Source organism: Hemiscyllium ocellatum, chromosome 6 (genome assembly GCF_020745735.1).
Source record: "Hemiscyllium ocellatum isolate sHemOce1 chromosome 6, sHemOce1.pat.X.cur, whole genome shotgun sequence".
NCBI lineage: Eukaryota > Metazoa > Chordata > Chondrichthyes > Orectolobiformes > Hemiscylliidae > Hemiscyllium > Hemiscyllium ocellatum.
The window spans coordinates 78,131,451-78,149,732 of record NC_083406.1 but is presented as its reverse complement, the minus strand read 5'-3'; the positions used below and the strand labels follow the sequence as shown (position 1 = coordinate 78,149,732).

The following is an 18,282-nucleotide window of genomic DNA, read 5'->3' as shown; positions in this document are numbered from 1 at the left end:
ACTATTACTTACATTTCCTGCAATTTTTCTCCCCAACTGTGCAATTAAACATTTCCACAGCACATGGAGGAACCTGGACTTCAGATTTACCAAACATCCAAAACAAATCCCAACCATGTCAAGATCAGAGTTACAATTACAACAGAAAGATGGATCAAAAATAGTTGACAGAAAAACCAACACATGATAAATTATTGGCTAATGTGGACTTCCGATGTTTGTGCACAGCAGGGAACTGAAAGTCAACCTCATGGCACTCCGATCAGCATACGCAGAACATAAATGGTCATGCAGCTTAGACAGAGTGTTAGCTGTTCAACACGAAACTGACTTATAGGATGACCTGAAACTGGATTGGTAGCTCGTAATGATCAATACGACCTTATTGGTTTCAATTTTATTGATTGGTCAACAAATTATTAATAGTACTCAGTTGTTCAATTATCAAACCACTGGATTTATAATAGAACATTTACTTAATTCAATCTTTCATCATTGAATCTGTCAACTTGGAGAAAATTGCATAGCCTCTTCTGACATTAAGAACGGCACTGATGAGCTAGTCATTCTGTGGGTTTTCTCTGGGTGTTCCAATTTCCTCCCAGTCCAAAGATGTGCAGACTAGGTGGATTAGTCATGGGAAATGCAGGGTTACAGTGATAGGGTACAGAAGTTCTTCAGATGGTCAGTGTGGACTTGATGAGCAAATTGGCCTGCTTCCACACTGTAGGAATTCTATGATTATGTAAAAAACAAACCAGAGGATCTGTCCATGTCAGACAGACATGAACCTTTAAAAGTTGCTCAGCAACAGTACAACTCATCATAAAACTAAAATATGCGGTCATCATTTTTTGGTTACTGCATAAACATGTTGCAGGTTATAGGAAAAAGTTGGGGAGTCACACTGGCTGAATTGCTCTTGCCATAGTCAAAAAGCGTGGCACTAGAAAAGCACAGGAAATCAGGCAGCAGCCAAGGAGCAGGAGTGTCGATGTTTCGGGCATAAGCCGTTCATCAGGAATGTAGTGAGTGAAAGGGGACCGAGATATAACTAGGAGGGCAGGAGTAGGGCTGGGGAGGGTGGGAAGAGACGGTAGCTGGGTAGGCAATAAATAGGTGTAGGTGGGGGGTGACTGTGATAGGTTGATGGAGAGGGTGGAGCGGGACAGGTAGGGCAGGTCAAGAGTGCGCTGCAGAGTTCGGGGATTGGATCTGAGATGAGATGGGGGGAGGAGGGATTTGGAAACTAGTGAAGTCGATGTTATTGCCGTGTGGTTGAAGGGTCCCAAGGTGGAAGACTAGGCATTCTTCCTCCAGTTGTTGGGTGGCTTGGATTTGGCGGTGGAGTCAGCCCAGGACTTGCATGTCATTGGTGGGGTGGGTGGGGGTTGAAGTGGTCGGCCACAGGGCAGTGGGATTCTTTGAGCGTGTGTCTCAGAGATATTCCCTGAAATCTTCTGCGAGTTGGTATCCTGTCTCCCCAACCACTTCAACACCCACTCCCACTCTACCAAGGACATGCAAGGCCTGGGCCTCCTTCACTCTAAACCCAAGCCATCCGACTTGACCCACATCTTCCGCTTTGGGACCCTTCAAACACACGGCATTAACATTGACTTCACTAGTTTCTAAATCTCCCCTCCCCCCACCTCATCCCAGAACCAACCCTTCAACTCGGCACCGCCCTCTTGACCTGTCCTACTTGCCAATCTTCCTTCCCACCTATCCGCACCACCCTTCCCACAGACCTATCACAATCTTCCCTACCTGCATCTTCCCAGCTACCTTGCCCCCCGAGCCCCACCCCACTCTCCTATGTGTCTCTCAGCCACCTTCCCCCTCCCCACATTCCTGATGAAGGGCTTATACCCAAAATGTTGACTCTCCTGTTCCTTGGATGCTGCCTGACCTGCTGTGCTTTTCTGTGCCACACTTGTTGACTCTGACTCTCCAGCATCTGCAGTCCTCATGTTTTCCTACTGACATAACCATGACAATTCGAAGAAACACAGTCTCCTTCTGTGTTGTAACTATTCTATAGTTCTATGCCAACCTGAGCAATTAAGTGTGTTACATTGTCAAAGATCTCACAGCACTATTTGATGAAGAGCAAGGAGTTTTCCAGGTCTGCTGGCCTACATTAATCCTTGAATTAAGACCTAAAATAGTTCAATTATTTCACAGTTCATGTGACATGGCTGTGTACAATTTAGCTACCATGTCAAATATAGAAATTCAAGTTCTGAAGACATAAATGTAAATTCTTATTGGTACATTTGGTTACATTACAGCAACTGTTTTCCACTGTACAAACTCAACAAGGTAGCAAACTACAAAAGAATATCAACAAGTGATTATGGCTTGGGAAGGAGTTAAATAATGGGGCTGTCCAATTACAGGGACATATGGGGTGGGGATGCTGTGTGGAGTCAATGCAGATATTGAAGCAAAGTTGTTAGGTTGGGGTACAAACATTCCTGCTCCTCAAGCAGGTGTACTGGAAAAGCATTTGCTGTTTCATCCAGTTGTTACCCTCTGCCTTAAACTGGCAGCTTTCCTGAAGCCTAACCAGCATTAAACTTGAATCAGAAACAGAATATCCTAGTAATGCAGATTCATTAAAATATTTTAATGATCAGCCTACTGCCAAAAAGCAGATTAGCTATCTGCCCTCCGACCTATCTCTGTTACAAGTGAGTAGTTGGTGTTGGGTTTCCTTTCTTTTATTTTTAATGTGCACCTGCCTCCTTCCATCTGTGGAAATTGCCAATTCCGTTGCCTCTAGTAATTGTATTTTCTTAACTATCCTTAACTTCCAATGGCTTCTGTTCAATGTTTTGTAATTGATTTTAAAAATATCTGCATCTTATAAAGTCTGATAGCTTCTTCTAATCAGGCAAAGTACATGAATAAAGATGCCTTGTCACTAAATAAATAAAGACCAAAGAGAAAATGCTGGAAAACTTCAGCAGGTCTGGCAGCATCTGCAAGGAGAGAAAAGAGCTGACATTTCGAATCTAACTGACCCTTTGTCAAAGCTCCCCTTTGGGGAGGTATTTATACTAGGCTGAGAGAAGGTGAGTTATGACTCCAGAAGCAAAGGTAGCAATAAAGAGATGATAATGACAGTGCATAGAGAGATTATAGGGTAATTAGGAGCTGTGACTGACCAAGGCTGAAGCCAGTGCTATGTGACAAAATATGTGCGGGATGGGTGAAGCAGAGGCAAAATGGAAAACAGGGGAGAAGGGTAGCAAAGGGGGAAGAGGAGAGGAAAAAGGTGACGAGAGAGTGGGGAGCGAGAGAAGAGACACAATCAAGAAATAAGAGATACAGAACAGTGAAAAAAATATTTCAAAAGGATAAATAAAATGAATGAAATAAAATTACGGAGCAGAATGAAAACGGAGGGGTTGAGATGGGATTATCATCTGAAGTTGTTGAATTCAATGTTGAGACCAGGAGGCTGTAACGTGTCTAGTCGAAGATGAGATGCTGTTCCTCCAGTTTGCGTTGAGCTTCACTGGAACATTGCAGTGGCCAAGGACAGACATGTCGGCATGGGAGCAGGATTGTGTGTTGAAGTGGCAAGCCAGGGGAAGGTCCGGGACCTGATTGCGTACAGACTGAAAGTGTTCATAGAGTCATAGAGATGTACAGCATGGAAACAGACCCTTCAGTCCAACTCGTCCATGCTGACCAGATATCCCAACCCAATGTAGTCCCACCTGCCAGCATTCAGACCATGTCCCTCCAAACCCTTCCTATTCATATACCCATCCAGATGCCTTTTAAATATTGCAACTGTACTAGCCTCCACCACCTCCAGCAGCTCATTCCATACATGTACCACCCTCTGCGTGAAAAAGTTGCCCCTTAGGTCTCATTTATATCTTTCCCCTCTCACCCTAAACCCATGCCCTTAATTCTGGACTCCCCCACCCCTCAGAGAAAAGACTTTGTCTATTTATCCTATCCATGCCCCTCATGATTATATAAACCTCTATAAGGTCACCCCTCAGCCTCTGACGCTCCAGGAAAAACAGCCCTAGCCTATTCAACCTCTCCCTTTGCTCAAATCCTCCAACCCTGGCAACATCCTTGTAAATCTTTTCTGAACCCTTTCAAGTTTCATGACATCTTTCCGATAGGAAGGAGACCAGAAGTGCATTTCAGCAAAGCGATCACCCAGTCAGCGTTTTGTCTCGCGAGGAGACCATATTGGGAGCAACGAATGCAATCGACCAAATTGAAAGAGGTACAAGTGAAACGCTGCTTATCTGAAATGAGTGTTTGGGGCCTTGGATGGTGAGCACAGAAGAGGTAAAGGGGCAGGTGTTGCACCTTCTGCGATTGCATGGGAAGGTGCTGTGTGTGATGGGAGAGGTGTTAGGTGTGATGGAGGAGTGGACTAGGTTGTCCCGGAGGGAGGGAACGATCTCTGTGGAATGCAGACAGGGGAGGGAAGGGAAGATGTGTTTAGTGGTGGCGTCGTGTTGGAGTTGGCGAAAATGGCGGAGGATTATTCTTTGCATGTGAAGGCTGGTGGGGTAAAAGGTGAGAACAAGAGGGACCCTATCCTTGTTTTGGGAGGAGAGGGAGGGGGTGAGGGTCATGGCACGGGAGATGGATCGCACACTGTCGAGAGCCCTGTCAACAATTGTAGGGTGGGAAGCCACGGTTGGAGAAGAAGGAGCACATATTAAGAGCGCCACTTTGGAAAGTGGCCTCATCGGAACAAATGCGGTGGAGGCAAAGGAGCTGAGAGAAAGGGATATAATCCTTACAGAACGTAGGGTGAGAAAAGTTGTAGTCCAGATAGCTGTGGGAGTCAGTGGGCTTGTAATGGAATGGGAGAGGTGTTAGGTGTGATGGAGGAGTGGACTAGGTTGTCCCGGAGGGAACGATCTCTGCGGAATGCAGACAGGAGAGTCAGATGTGATTTAACTAAAACAAAAAAGATCCTGAAGGGACTTGACTGGACAGATGTTGAAGCTATGTTTCCTCTTGTGGGAGAGTCCAAAACTAAGGATCATTGCCTATTTAAAAAAAGGAGATGAGGAAACTATTTTCCTCTCAGAGAGTTGAATGCCTTTGGAATTCCTTTCCTCAAAAGACAATGAATGCAGAATCTTTAAGTATTTTTAAGGCAGTAAGAGATAGATTATTAATGCACCTAAGGGACAAAAGATTATCTGGGATTGCAAGAATGTAGAATTGAAGCAAAATCAGATCTGCCATGATTTTATTAAATAGCAGAGCAAGCTCAAAGAGCCAAGTTCTGTGCTCTTACCTAACAGAAGTTCAAAATTTGCAGAAGGTAAAAACCTGGGGGTATTGTGAACTGTGACAATACTGTAAAATTTCTCAAGGATGTAGACAGGTTCATGAAATGGCTGACAAGTAGCTAATGATATTTAAAGCAGAGTGACTCATTTTGGCAGACAGCCAGGTAGCTTGTGATATTTACCAGCAATGATCAATGAAGGGGCGACTATGTTGCTGGACAGAACTATGCTATGCCAATGTAACACAAACACCTTGTGCAGCAAATACAGTGCATGTGCTTTGGTCATGTGTAAAAGATTAAAGGGATAAGCACTCAGTTAAGTTCAGAGGGACTGTCAAGGGTGTTGGCAGTCAGTCAAGGCATTATCCAATCTCAGTGCAGGAGTTTGAACAGTCAGTCAGATGCATGGGGTGTTTAGGAATTGGCCATGGTCAGTCCTGTAGGTCTAGGGCACCCAATCCAAGATCAGTGGTAAGTCAGTTTAATTGCTGCACAGATGTCAGTCAAAGGTCTGATCATTCAGTTGGATGGGCCAGTTCTTTCAAGTCAGTTAGGAGGGTGATTGGTCCTCGTGAGTTAGCGGGTCCACTGTCATGTGTGCAAGCTTGGGGAAGTCAAATGTGGAAAATATGGGGATTGGAAGCGGCTCGCTGCAATGTAGGTGGATGATAATTGTGAAGGGTTTGTGAAAATCACTCTTGCCTTCTATCCTCACTCAAATTGCAAATGTGCATAGGAAGTGCAAAGCAGCTGCCACCACACTTGGAGTGGGCAGAGTAAGTTTTTTTTAAAATGAGGGGGAGAGTGAGTGTACTTGTGAGATCTTTCAAGGGGCAGTTGCATTAATCAAGCACTGAGAGTACAGATTAGTAGTATCTGTAATCGTAGAATTCTGCATGCAAATTACATGCAGTGACCAACTATGCCAAATACAAATCTCGGTCACAAACAATCCTGATCATGTCACTGATCATTACAAATTGATCGTAGTCATCTCTGTGAAGCAAAAGTAATCACCGGAGGTATAATTTGTGGATCACAATTCATAAAAAACAATTCAAGGTCTCAAAGGATGCACAGGACATGGTGCTCTCACCTTTAACTAAGTATTTGACAACATTCTTTTATGTACAAGCTGTCTTTTCTTGGGTGATGTTGGGGTGGGCGTCAAGTAATTCTACCACATTTCATTCACATTGCTTGTGCTGCATGCATTAGAACAAGATATACGATGTCAAAGATTGACATATAGACAGTCCATGGCCCTCCTTGTTGGAATCCTCATGTCCCACTGTTTCATGGACTATGGTAAACTGTAATTTTGGAGAGATGCAAAATGCTGTCTGCTCACATTACTAAGAAGCTGTTTTCTGCTGATATACCTCACTCAGACTCTTTGAAACCATCATGAATGGATGTAGCAACAGGAGGGTTTGTCGTCACTGTGTCTGCTGCACAATGAAGGTACCAAGAAATTGAAGCTGAATGAATGGATCATCAAGCCCAGGACTTGCAGTAACTTCTAGCAGCTGCCAAACAACCTCCACATGAGGTTAGAAATGAAAACCTCCTCAGGATGTTGAGATACTGGAGGCCCAGTTATTTCTTCCACATTGGAGAGATAGAACATTGCCAAATAATGAGAATGTCTTGGGAAACCATGACAGAACAGTGATCTTTGCTGGAGCAGGACTTGCAATCTGAAGAGTTTGGTGATTATCCTACACTAGTGGCTGACAAAATGAGAGCTGCATAAGTTCTTAAAGCAACTGACTGCTTCCAAGGATCCACTGGGGGTTTGTGCAGGATCTCTCAATATACAAACCACAAATGTATAAAAGGTATTTGTCCAAGACCACATTGCTTCATCTCCTCTCCCTCTGTCAGTGCTGCAGCCTCTATAGGCAGCTTTGCCAACATAGTTATGATTACCCCAAGGTGCAATACAGTGTTCAGAGCACCATATCATAACACAGCTAACTTCATCAACAAAAAAAGGGTTCCATCTAATCAATGTCCAAGTCATCAAGTAATCATCAGTACCACATCTTAGATGTCTGCATTACATGCCCTGGAAGCTGCCGATGTCACCTGTATCATTGAGAATGCTCAGGTTCATGCTTCATGTCAAAGCCTGGATGCCTGACAAGGGTGGCTGCTGGGAAACAAGGACTACCCACTACAATTGTGGTTGATGATTTTGTTGTACAACCCCTTGACTGAACCGGACATGATACAATGTAGCCTATTCTTCCACCAGGGTGATGGTGAAGCAGAACCAGGTCTCCTGATGATGTTCCAATGCATGGATTGGGCTGGGGGCAGAATGTGCTGCATAATCCAAGCATTCAGTGCTCTGCTCAATTGGTGAAGTCACAGAAGGGACATGGTTGATGCTGAAGAGATTGAGAGCAGCAGCAGTTCTACGAACGAGGGGAAACAGACGTTGGAGGATGACCGTGAACAGAAAGAAAACACTTTAACCATGATAGAGTGATGCAGCAAGAGGCTCAATAAGGTAGAAAGGATTTCCGCTCCCAACAGATTAGTGCTGGGTGAAGTCATCATCCATTGTTTATAAATGTGTTCTTGCTTAAAAGCAAACAGTCCTCATTTAGTCCCAGAAGCAAATGCAACATTTTGTTTGTTCATTCTTCATTTTTGCTGTTATTTCACAGAAGTTAACTACAACGACCATTTGAACCCTATTCCACACGTGATGCCCACATTTTCAATGCTGACAAGATGTTATACTCCAATGGGAACAGGGAATGAGTAGTGGTGCTAAAGATAGCTTCTGAAGCTTCATTCATGTATTGGTAACTCTACTGTCAGTCAATTAAAAAGTTGGTGATTTAAAGTGCCAATGTATTTATAAATGTGATATTCTAAAATGAAATGTTATTCATGCCACATACCTCAGAAACTGTTCTGTTTTGTTTCCTTTCTACTACATATATTGTGAAGATCTATTTCTGGCTGTCATTATTTGACCTGGTGCACAGTTGAGCTTCAAGTATGATTCTGGCGGCAGGTGTCCGAGAAGAAGCTGACTGTGGCTAGAATTTCTGTTGCTGGTGAGTGCAAGGTAGGACACAAGCAGTGTTGTAGAGCATGGTGCAGACTTACTGAGGTGAGCAGTGGAGAATTGCTCAAAAACCCGCTTGTACTCAAGGAAACACCTTGAAATTGACAGCCAATGTTTAGGAAATTCAGTCCCAAAATTCGAAATTTTAACACCTAAAATAATTACTGTATGGACAGTTACAACCCAATGAATAGGAGTTGAATGATAGTCTAAAATTGAAACCTAATTGGTTAAACTAAAACAAAATAAAAATGGAAGGGCAGATGTTGCAATTGTAAAATGACTAACCCTGTCACATATGTATTAGGCATTTGCAGCTCTCAGAAGTTTGGTACAAAGTTATGAACTAGAGTCCAACGTTCAGATACTGAAATGCATCAAGGAGCAAGAAAGTTACCTGGACACTAGGCTCCAGAAGGCTCTTGCTTCCCTTCAGCCAGGTACTTCAGATTTGGTTGGGATCAGTACAGCAAGATGTAACTACGTGTGAGGCGATATAGGAATCCAGCAGGTAGCCATGAAATCACACAAAAATAAACTTTTCTAATTCAATGGGAATTGAGTATAAACATAGGGAGGTCTTGCAACCAGTCAGGCCACAGCTGTGCACTGTTCTGGACCCTTGTTAGAGAAAGATGTACTGGCATTGAGGACAGTCCAGACAAGATTCATTAGATTGATCCCTGGTATGGAAAGTTTTTTGTATGAGGGCAGGGGGTGTACATCGGGCTTGTAAGCATTGGCTTGTAGAAGAATTAGAGGTGACCTTACTGAAACATACAGGATTCGTGGTGTCTTGATAGATGAGATGTGCAAAGGTTATTTCCCTTTGAGAAAGTGTCTAGATCTTAGGTGGTCACCCATTTAAGACAGAGATGTGCAGTATATTCAAGGCTGAGAGAGACAGATGCTTAATCAGGAGGGTAAATCGAGGATTATGGGGAAAGGCAGGAAAGTTGAGTTTGGGATTGTTAGGTCATCCATTATCTCACTGAACGGCAGAGCAGACTCAATGGGCTGAATGGCCCGCTTCTGCTCCAAAGTCTTATGATTTTATTAACGTGAAGATTGGGTCTACCATGTATGATTCAATGTTGGTCATGGACTAAATAAATTGCCTCTTCTAATAACTGTAGTTTGCAACTTGCATTTAAAAGGCATCTTTAACATAATGAACCCGCCCATGGCACTTCACAAGTATAAAATAAATATGATAACTGAACTACATATCAGATATTAGATGAGATGACCAAAACCTTGGTGAAAGAGGTAGATTTTAAGGAGTGCTTTTAAAGGGGAAGCAAAATAGAGAAGCTGAGGTGTTTAGTAAAGTGATTAGAGAGTTTGGAACCGAAGCATCTGAAAGCACAGCGACTAATTGTGAAGAAATTAAAAATTGGGGATGCTCAAGAGGCCAAAATTAGATGAGCATAGTTATCGCAAAAGATAGTGGAGCTAATAGAGATGACAGACAGAAAGGGATAAGGTCATGGGAGATTTGAAAATAAAGGTAAGAATTTTAAAATAAAGACTGTTTTTGGGAAGAAACCAAAGCTGTTCAATAAATACAGAGGTGAGAAGGGAATGGTACTTGTGCAAGTTATGACACAGGAAGCAGAGGTTTGGACACTCCAACTTTGTGGAGAAAAGGATATAGGAGAACAGCCAAAAGTGCAATGGAATAGTTGAGTGTAGAGGCAACAAATAGGAGCGTGTAATGTAACAAGATTTTAAATGATACTGAAGGTGGTTCAGTAAATTTAAGGCAGTTTGGGGCCACGTCTGGTATCAAAATTTATCATCAATTATGTTTTGCAAAATTATGTAATGAATTTAATATCAGTAAATCAAAATCCTGTGAGTCAGCACCTGAAACAGCAGAATCACTATTCCGTTTCGCAATTAATTATCTAGTACTTCAAAAGTTTGCCTCCATACAGTTTGGCGTGTGTATTTTAATGCATTTTATGATTAAACATTATTTTAGAATGTATTAATCAGTTATTTTATGGCCATGAATTTTAGCCAATGATGTAACTGTTCACATAAAATTATCAGCTGTTATCAGATGATTCATCCCATTCTAAAAAAGCCTAGTCTATTTTTAACCACTTTGTTATGAAATATAAATGTATGGTGATTGGTAGCTTTTACTTCTGAGATACTGACAATATTAAAGAATTGAATAGCAATTTGCTCAGAAATAATTTTCTTGCCACGGAGGAGCTGATATTGAGGAATTTATATTTGTTATAGTCAGACACCTTTCCATTATTACATACAAAAAATGTTGCACAATACTAATGTTTGTTCACTCAATGGATTATGACACAATAAAAACTAATGCAAAGCAAATACACATGAATAACAACGAAAGTACCTTACATCTTCTTTGGTTAGTTCCCTAAAATAAAAAAAACCATAATAAAAACAATATGACAATGGACAATGAATATGAAATTGTTACAATGTATGAACCCGCAATGAAGAAAATAACCCAAAAGACAGAAACCAGGCAAAAGCACATTCGGAATAATTAGTGAAAAAAAAGGTTTATCTTTTCTTGTGTTGTGGTAGGTGAAAACACACACACATATACCAAGTAATTGAACTCATTTTAAGTACAATCTCAGCATTGGTATCCCTAAAACATATGATTTTGTTTATGCAATTTTTAAATGATTGTTTCAGGAGTGAAGTTACTTTGGTGTAACTGAACCTGTCAATGTTACATAAATGAATGCTAGTAATATAGTTGTTATTCAGGAAGATGATCACTTCAGCAGTAAATGCATTTAGATTTTCCAGATAATGAATGGCATTGACAATTTCAGCTTTACCTTCCACTTGGAGTTAGGGGTAACAAATCAAATGCACATTTTCATTTGTATTTCATACTTGACATTTTAATGAACATGAATAGCACATTTTTAAATCTGGTTCACTGTGTTTCAGTGATATATTCCAATTGGCTTTTATTTGCAGATGACCTTCAATAATATTAATTTTACATATCTACACAAAATAACTCTTTACTATGTTTTAATTGCAATATGTAGGACTGAAGTGAATTTATACATTGTTACAAACGCATGGTAATGACAACACAATGCTCAATAAAGAATATGACTAAATATGAACAAGTCACCTGTACTTTGGTTGGTGAGAATCAAAAAGAACTTGGCGTGCAGTTGCATTGTCATGTTCTGCAAAAAATCTGAAGAGGAGAAAGGGCATTTATATTACTTACATAATTCATACACTAAGCAGGTGAGGAGATAAATCAGATTTCTTTTTAAAACTATAGCTTATAATTTATACTTACACTAAGTTATATAGCCCCAACATCCCCATTCCTCTGAAGTCAGTCTTTGGGTCATCACCTTGGAAACCTATTTCACACCATTGTTTGCTAACTCGACCATTCAGTGTTACATCAGGCCGAAGGAAAGTCCACAGCTGACAGATTCATAGAAAACAGAAAACATTTAAATTACAACTGGAAGGTGAACATACAATATAGAAGATAGAAGGTGAATTTAACTATTATTAGTGCCTGTAAAACAAAAAATACAACTAACACAGATTTAATGTTCCTAATGTGTGTTGAAAACACAGTTGTTAATCATTTCCCTGTAGGAAAGCATACAAGGGTAGGCTGTGTTTCAGACCTGTATTATTTTTACATATTAAAAACTTATTGAAAGTAACCACTCCAACATCTCCTTCCTAACTTATGATTCTTGTTCATCTACTTTTGCATCCCTCTCTCAAAGCTATCTACTTCCAGCAAGCCATAGTTCTAGCTTCCACCCCTTCAGTGTTTGTCACTCTTAACATTCCAGCTCACTGCTTCCCCCTACCTTTACTTCCTCCCACTTGCTGCTTTGCTTGCTATTTCCATCTTCAACTCTCTATTGCTCACTGATTATCTCTTTCGAGCTCCTCACTTCTTCCTGCTCTCAACTCTCTTGCTGCTTCCCTCTCACCTCTTTCCTCCAAGTTCTTGCTGACAGGAGACAAAAGTGAAAAGCAGTAGATGGGGCTAGGAAAGGGAAGTCGCAACCAGAAACAAGTTAGGAAAGGTTGGGAGAGGCAAAGATTTAGAAAGAGTGAGAAATGGTATGGAGAGGAGTGAGTGAGGGTATCTGAAGAATTGGCGAGTAAAGCAGTAGGGTGATTTAAAAATAATGTTGAACATGTGCAGTTTCACCACATTTCTTAAAACATGCACAGTAACTGAGCTGAAATGAAAATGGAAGCAGTGTTGCTTGAATAAGTTGTTGCCAGCAAACCATGCCAAAATAAAAATACATTTTAATACAGTGATATATATTCATTTTGCACTATGCTGTATGTTACAGACTTCAAACAGATCAAGCAACTCAAAATTCATGAGGTAAATTAAAAAAAACTTTTTAATAATCTATTTTCTAATCAACCTGTTCAGAGATGTTATTACATACTTCTACAGTAGGTGGGACTTGAACCCAGGTCTCACGATTCAGGGTAAGGACACTACCACCGCACCACAAGAGGGCCCATGAGGCATTCTAATTTTGTAAACTTAAGCATCTTAAGATACTTCATCAATAACCTTCAGGATATAACATTAGAGCATTTACAAATAAATAATATCATCAAGCACAGTCAGCATGGCTTCGTGAAGAGGGAATCATGCCTAACAAATGTACTAGATTTCTTTGAAGTGGTAGCAAGCAAGATTGATACAGGGAAAGCAGTGGATGTAACATATTTGGCTACCTCAGGGTACCATACATTAAGCTAATTAATAATTGCCCAAAATTTTGGAGTGTTTAAGACAGGGATGAGGAGAGATTGTCTCAGACAAATGAATTTGTGGAATTATTTACTGGAGAGAGGGCATTAAGGATATTCATGGCTGATGTTTGATCAGTAAAGGAATCATGGACTATAGGGAAAGGAACAGTGAAGTGGAGTCGAGGATTGTCAGATTAGCCATGATCTCATTGAATGACAGAGCAAACTCAATGGCTTGAATGGCCGAATTATACTCCTGCTCCTCAAAATACAACCGATGTGGGAATGTTTGTCAAATGTTCAGCACCATTCAGGATTCCTCAGATACGGATGTAGTCTTTGTCCATATGAAGCAAGCTTGACAACATTCAAGCGTGGGCTGATAAGTGTCAAGTAACATCCATGCTAGGCAATGACCATCTTCAACAAGAGACAATGTAACCATTGTCCCTTGATGTCAAATCGCACTCATCATTGTCAAACTCCCCACCATCAACGATCCTGGGGTTACTATTGACAAGATCCTGGACTGGACAAGCCATTTAAAATCCTATAGTTATAACAGCAGATTAAAGTTTAGAAAGTCTGCAGTGTGTGAATCCTAACTTGTCTACCAGTTACAAAGTACTTGTCAGAATATTCTCTAACTCCCTAGATGGGAGCAGGTCCAACAACACAAGAAGCTTGACAACATCCAGGACAAAGTCGCCTCCTTGACTGGCACCCTATCAATCATAACAACATTCACTCCCTTCAGCACTGATGATGTAAACCACCTAAAAGATGCATGGCAGAAATTCACCAAGGCACCTTCTTCATCTTCCAAACCCACAACCTTTACCACCTAGAAAGACAAGAGCAGAAGATGAGTGGGAACATGACCTCCTGCAAGTTCCCCTCCAAGTTACACACTGAGCTGACTTGGAACTATATTGTCATTTCTTTACTATCACTAGACCAAACTCCAAGAACTCTCTTCCTGACAGCATTAAACGTACTAGGCAAAAGTAAGAACTGCAGATGCTGGAGATTAGAGTCAAGATTAGAGTGGTGCTGGAAATGCACAGCAGGTCAGACAGCATCCGAGAAGCAGGAAAATCGACGTTTCCTTTTTTTAATGAGGCTAGAAGCCTCGGGGTGGAGAGATAAATGAAGAGGGTGGGGCTGGAGAGATGTTAATTAAGAGTGCAATAGTGGATGGAGGTTGGGGTAAAGGTGACAGGTCGGAGAGGACGGTGGAGCGGATAGGTAGAAAGGAAGACTGACAGGTGGGGCAGGTCACGAGGATGGTGCTGATCTGGAAGTTTGGAATTGGAGTAAGGTGGGGGGAGGAGAAATGAGAAAACCTGTTAAGTTCACATTGATGTCCTGGGGTTGAAGGGTTCCGAGGTGGAAGATGAGATGTTTTTTCCTCCAGGCATCGGGTAGTGAGGGAGTGGCGGTCGAGGAGGTCCAGAACCTGCAAGTCATCAGCAGGGAGTTCTGAAGCTGTGTCCCAAAGAGAAGAAACTGGAATCCATTGTAAATTTTGTTGAAATTTGATTACCTATAGTGTCACTGGTGTCTAGGGGTGGGTTGTTGAAGAACCCACGAGATCGGTTTTGACCAAACTCGCTATTTTGTCAGCTCTGTCAGGTGTTTGATCAGAGTTTGTACTTTTACTCATCCTTGCCTCAAATTGTTTTCTGGGACTTAAGATATAAAGTGTAAATATTGTAGATTGCTTTACTTTTCCAAAATCTTATATGAAGTCTTTTGTTGTTTGTTCAAAACCATAGAATCTTGTGATTTTATTCTCTTAAGCACCAGGGTTCTCAAAATTTGTTTTAAGAAAGGTTTCTGGTTTCAAACCATATTGCAACTTAAATTTGGTATTTTGATCCAAGATCATAACACTTCTAAAAGCCAGCCTCTTTTCTAAACACCAACCAAAAATACTTTTAATTCCGTGTAAAAGAGAGATCAGGAGCATGTCATAAATATGGAGTTTTAGAAAAGGAAAAATCCATAAAGCCTTTAAAAAACTGATGCAAAATCTAACATGAAATTTGCAAAGCTTGACAAACAATTTTATTGTCACGTACCAAAAGTTCAGTATAGTCTACAACAACAAAGTATGACAGATGCTGGGAAATGAATGAAAGCAGAAAATGCTGGAAGGGCTGAGCGAGTCTAGAAGCATGCATTATACTTCTGCTGACTTTTTTTTAAAGTGAGTGGTGGTGACAATTCTATCTTCCCCATTTTCATCTCTTTTAGGGCTATCTTTTGTTTGTATAGTGGATCATTACTCTCATTTTACCTTGCATCATCATCCCTTTAGTCATTTAAATTCGCTCACCTTATCACAGTCCTTCCATTTTATTCTACCCTCTCTCCCTTGTCTGCATTAAAAAAAAAGGTATTTAACGATTTTAAAAGTCATGTTGGAAGATTCTGAAATGGAAACACATTCTCTCTCTCCAAGAATACTGATAGATGTTAAGTATTTCCAGCACAGACAAGTGGTTCTCATGGAATGTGGTTCGTAGGAAAATTGAATAAAGAAAATAAGAGAAGCAAATAAAAAGGTATGGCAAGAGACCTACAGCCAACATTAAAAAGTAATCCTAAATATTCTATGGGCACCTACACTTATCTAAGATCCAGTGCTGAAGAAAAAAAAACAAGGTACTTTGTCTCTTATGAATCTTCAACATATGAACTTTATCCTCCAGACAATCACCATCATAGTATAGTTGCTATGCTCGTTGCAACAGCTGAATTGCATTAATGACATAATTGAGAAGTTAATTTTAGAGTAACACACACATGGAGACAAGAAAAGATTTCAGAAAAGATCAGTTAAGTGAGTGATAATTACTGTGCTTTCCTAGAACTCTTTGTCTTTGCAAGTGTAATTTAGCTCCCTGTTAACTGAAAAAGAAATGCATTAAGTATTTCTGTACCAAGTCAATTGTACAATTGGTTAAACACCAATATTACAACTTTCATCCGTGGCCACAACCATATGACCTATTATTAAGTGTTAAAAATTAATCACTATGTTTTAAAATCAAAAATGCTCAGCTAAGTAGGGCTCATGCATAACCACTTGTTAATAATACAACTTTTGTGCATTACCATGAAGAGATTTTCATCCAAATGTTTTTATTTAAAGATAGCAAATCATTCAATTTGCAAAATGCCATTCATTCTACAAATACAACAAATCAGCCAAATTGCCTCCAATTTTTCTTGCTACTGAAAACATTGCCATAAAATACAGCAAGGTTCTATTGGACCACTGCAATGTTTCATCAAGGGACTTCCATATGTGGTGATATAGATTTTGTCTACTTATAATGGTTAGTCCATTCATTGGAGATCATACTGTTTTTAAGTCAGTGAAAGCAATTGCAATGACTAGACAAAGTTAAGTGAAAAGCTGAAATACCATGAATTGGGCAAAATGGTATCATAATGATCAACACTGCTGCCTTACAGCACCAGTTGTGCTGGTGAAGCGCTTTGGCCATGCTAAATGCAGGGTTATAGGAGGGAGGGGGAGGAGGAGGTAGTGGAGGGTCAGTGTAGATTCGATGGGTCAAATGGCCTCTTTCTATATTGAGAGAGCTGTGATTCTATAAAAAGTAAAACAGTAGTAAAAAGAGGTGTAGAATTGACTAAGGCAACTACATTTACTCAGGAAGGAGATGGTGGCAAAGTCATACTGGAAGAGGAAATGCTTAATTGGTGAAACATTGTAAAGTGAAGGTTTTGGATAGGCTGTCTGTATGCCAAGTTGCTAAGTCACCAGGGCTAAATCATATGCATTAGAGGACACTGAGGAACTTTAGGTTTAAAATAGCAAAGGCACTGGTGATAATTTTCTAATTCAGAGTGTACAGGTGTGGTGCCACAGCAACTTGTAAAAGTTGTATGTCTGTGCAAACAAAAAAGGCTGTAACAATAATTTGGGAACAAAGGCTGAGAATTCTGTGGTTTGTAACTCTCCTCCCGACTCCCCGAAACCTAGCAACCCATCCACTATATAGATATTCACTTAGAGTACTAATGAAGTGGAGTAGTGTGCATCACCTGCAAGATGCACTGCAGCAACTCACCAACGTTCCTTTTTCCTTCCAAATCCAGGACTTCTAGATCTGGATGGACAAGAACAATAGACACATGGGAATACCATGACTTGCAAGTTTTCTTTCAAATTGCATATCAACCGGATTTCAAGCCATATAGTGTTCCTCCAAGATCACTTTCAAAATCCTGGAACTCTCTCCCTAATGCAGTTGATGTACCTAGACGGGCTACAGTGATTCTAGAAAGGAGCTACCAGATCACTTTTTAGGTCTTTAGGGATGGACAACAAATGCTCACCTAACCAGTGATTTTCACATCCATTTAAAGAAAAAAAGAGTCAAAACAAAGAGTACAGTTCTAAAGAGGGCGTAGGAGCACAAATCATTCAAGATGGCAGAAAGGTTCAGAACATGGTAATGAAGTGTACGTGATCCAGGACTTCATAAACAGGTATCGAGTACAAAAGCAAGGAAGTTATTATAGATCCCTATAAAAGATTGGCCTTACTGGAACTTTGTGCTACTCGGTGTACCATACCTAGGAAAGATGAGAAGGTATTATTCACAAAAATATCACAAGAGGAATGAAAAACTTTAGCTCTGAAGATAGATCAGAGAAGTGCAGGTTGATTTCCTTAGAAAAGAGGAAGGTTGACAGGATATTTGAAGAGATATTCAACATTAAGAAGAGTCTGAACAGAAAAGATAGAAGAAACTACTTCCTTTGGTGGAAGGATGGAGAACTAGAGGACAACAATTTAAAGTAATTGATAAAATAAGCAATAGCAACTTGGAAAAAAAACTTTTTGCAGCATCGGTCAGGATCTGGAATCCACAACCTGAGAACATACACACAGATTAAATTGCAGCTTTCAAAAGGGAATTACATCATAAAGAGGAAGAAAGAGGACTATAGCAGAAAAGAGGGAACAGTGGCACTAGATGACTGTTCTTGCAGAGATACATCACTGAAACGATGGGCTGATTGACCTCCTTCAGTGCTGTAACTATGTTATGGCACAATGATTCTCAAATGATTTGTG

General features: G+C 40.5%; 1 protein-coding gene across 2 annotated transcripts in view; it reads right to left on the bottom strand.

The window, feature by feature from the left end:
* Positions 1-18,282, bottom strand: part of elmod1 (ELMO/CED-12 domain containing 1) — a 72,171-nt gene that overhangs the window by 27,248 nt on the left and 26,641 nt on the right. Inside the window, exons 6-8 of one of the 2 annotated variants that reach the window (XM_060826687.1) lie at positions 11,707-11,840; positions 11,530-11,598; positions 10,762-10,785 (exon numbers count right to left, since the gene is read on the bottom strand). In XM_060826687.1, the coding sequence (XP_060682670.1) occupies positions 10,762-10,785; positions 11,530-11,598; positions 11,707-11,840 (227 nt within the window). The remainder of the gene's footprint in view (positions 1-10,761; positions 10,786-11,529; positions 11,599-11,706; positions 11,841-18,282) is intronic. The other variant, XM_060826688.1, reaches the window with a different exon arrangement.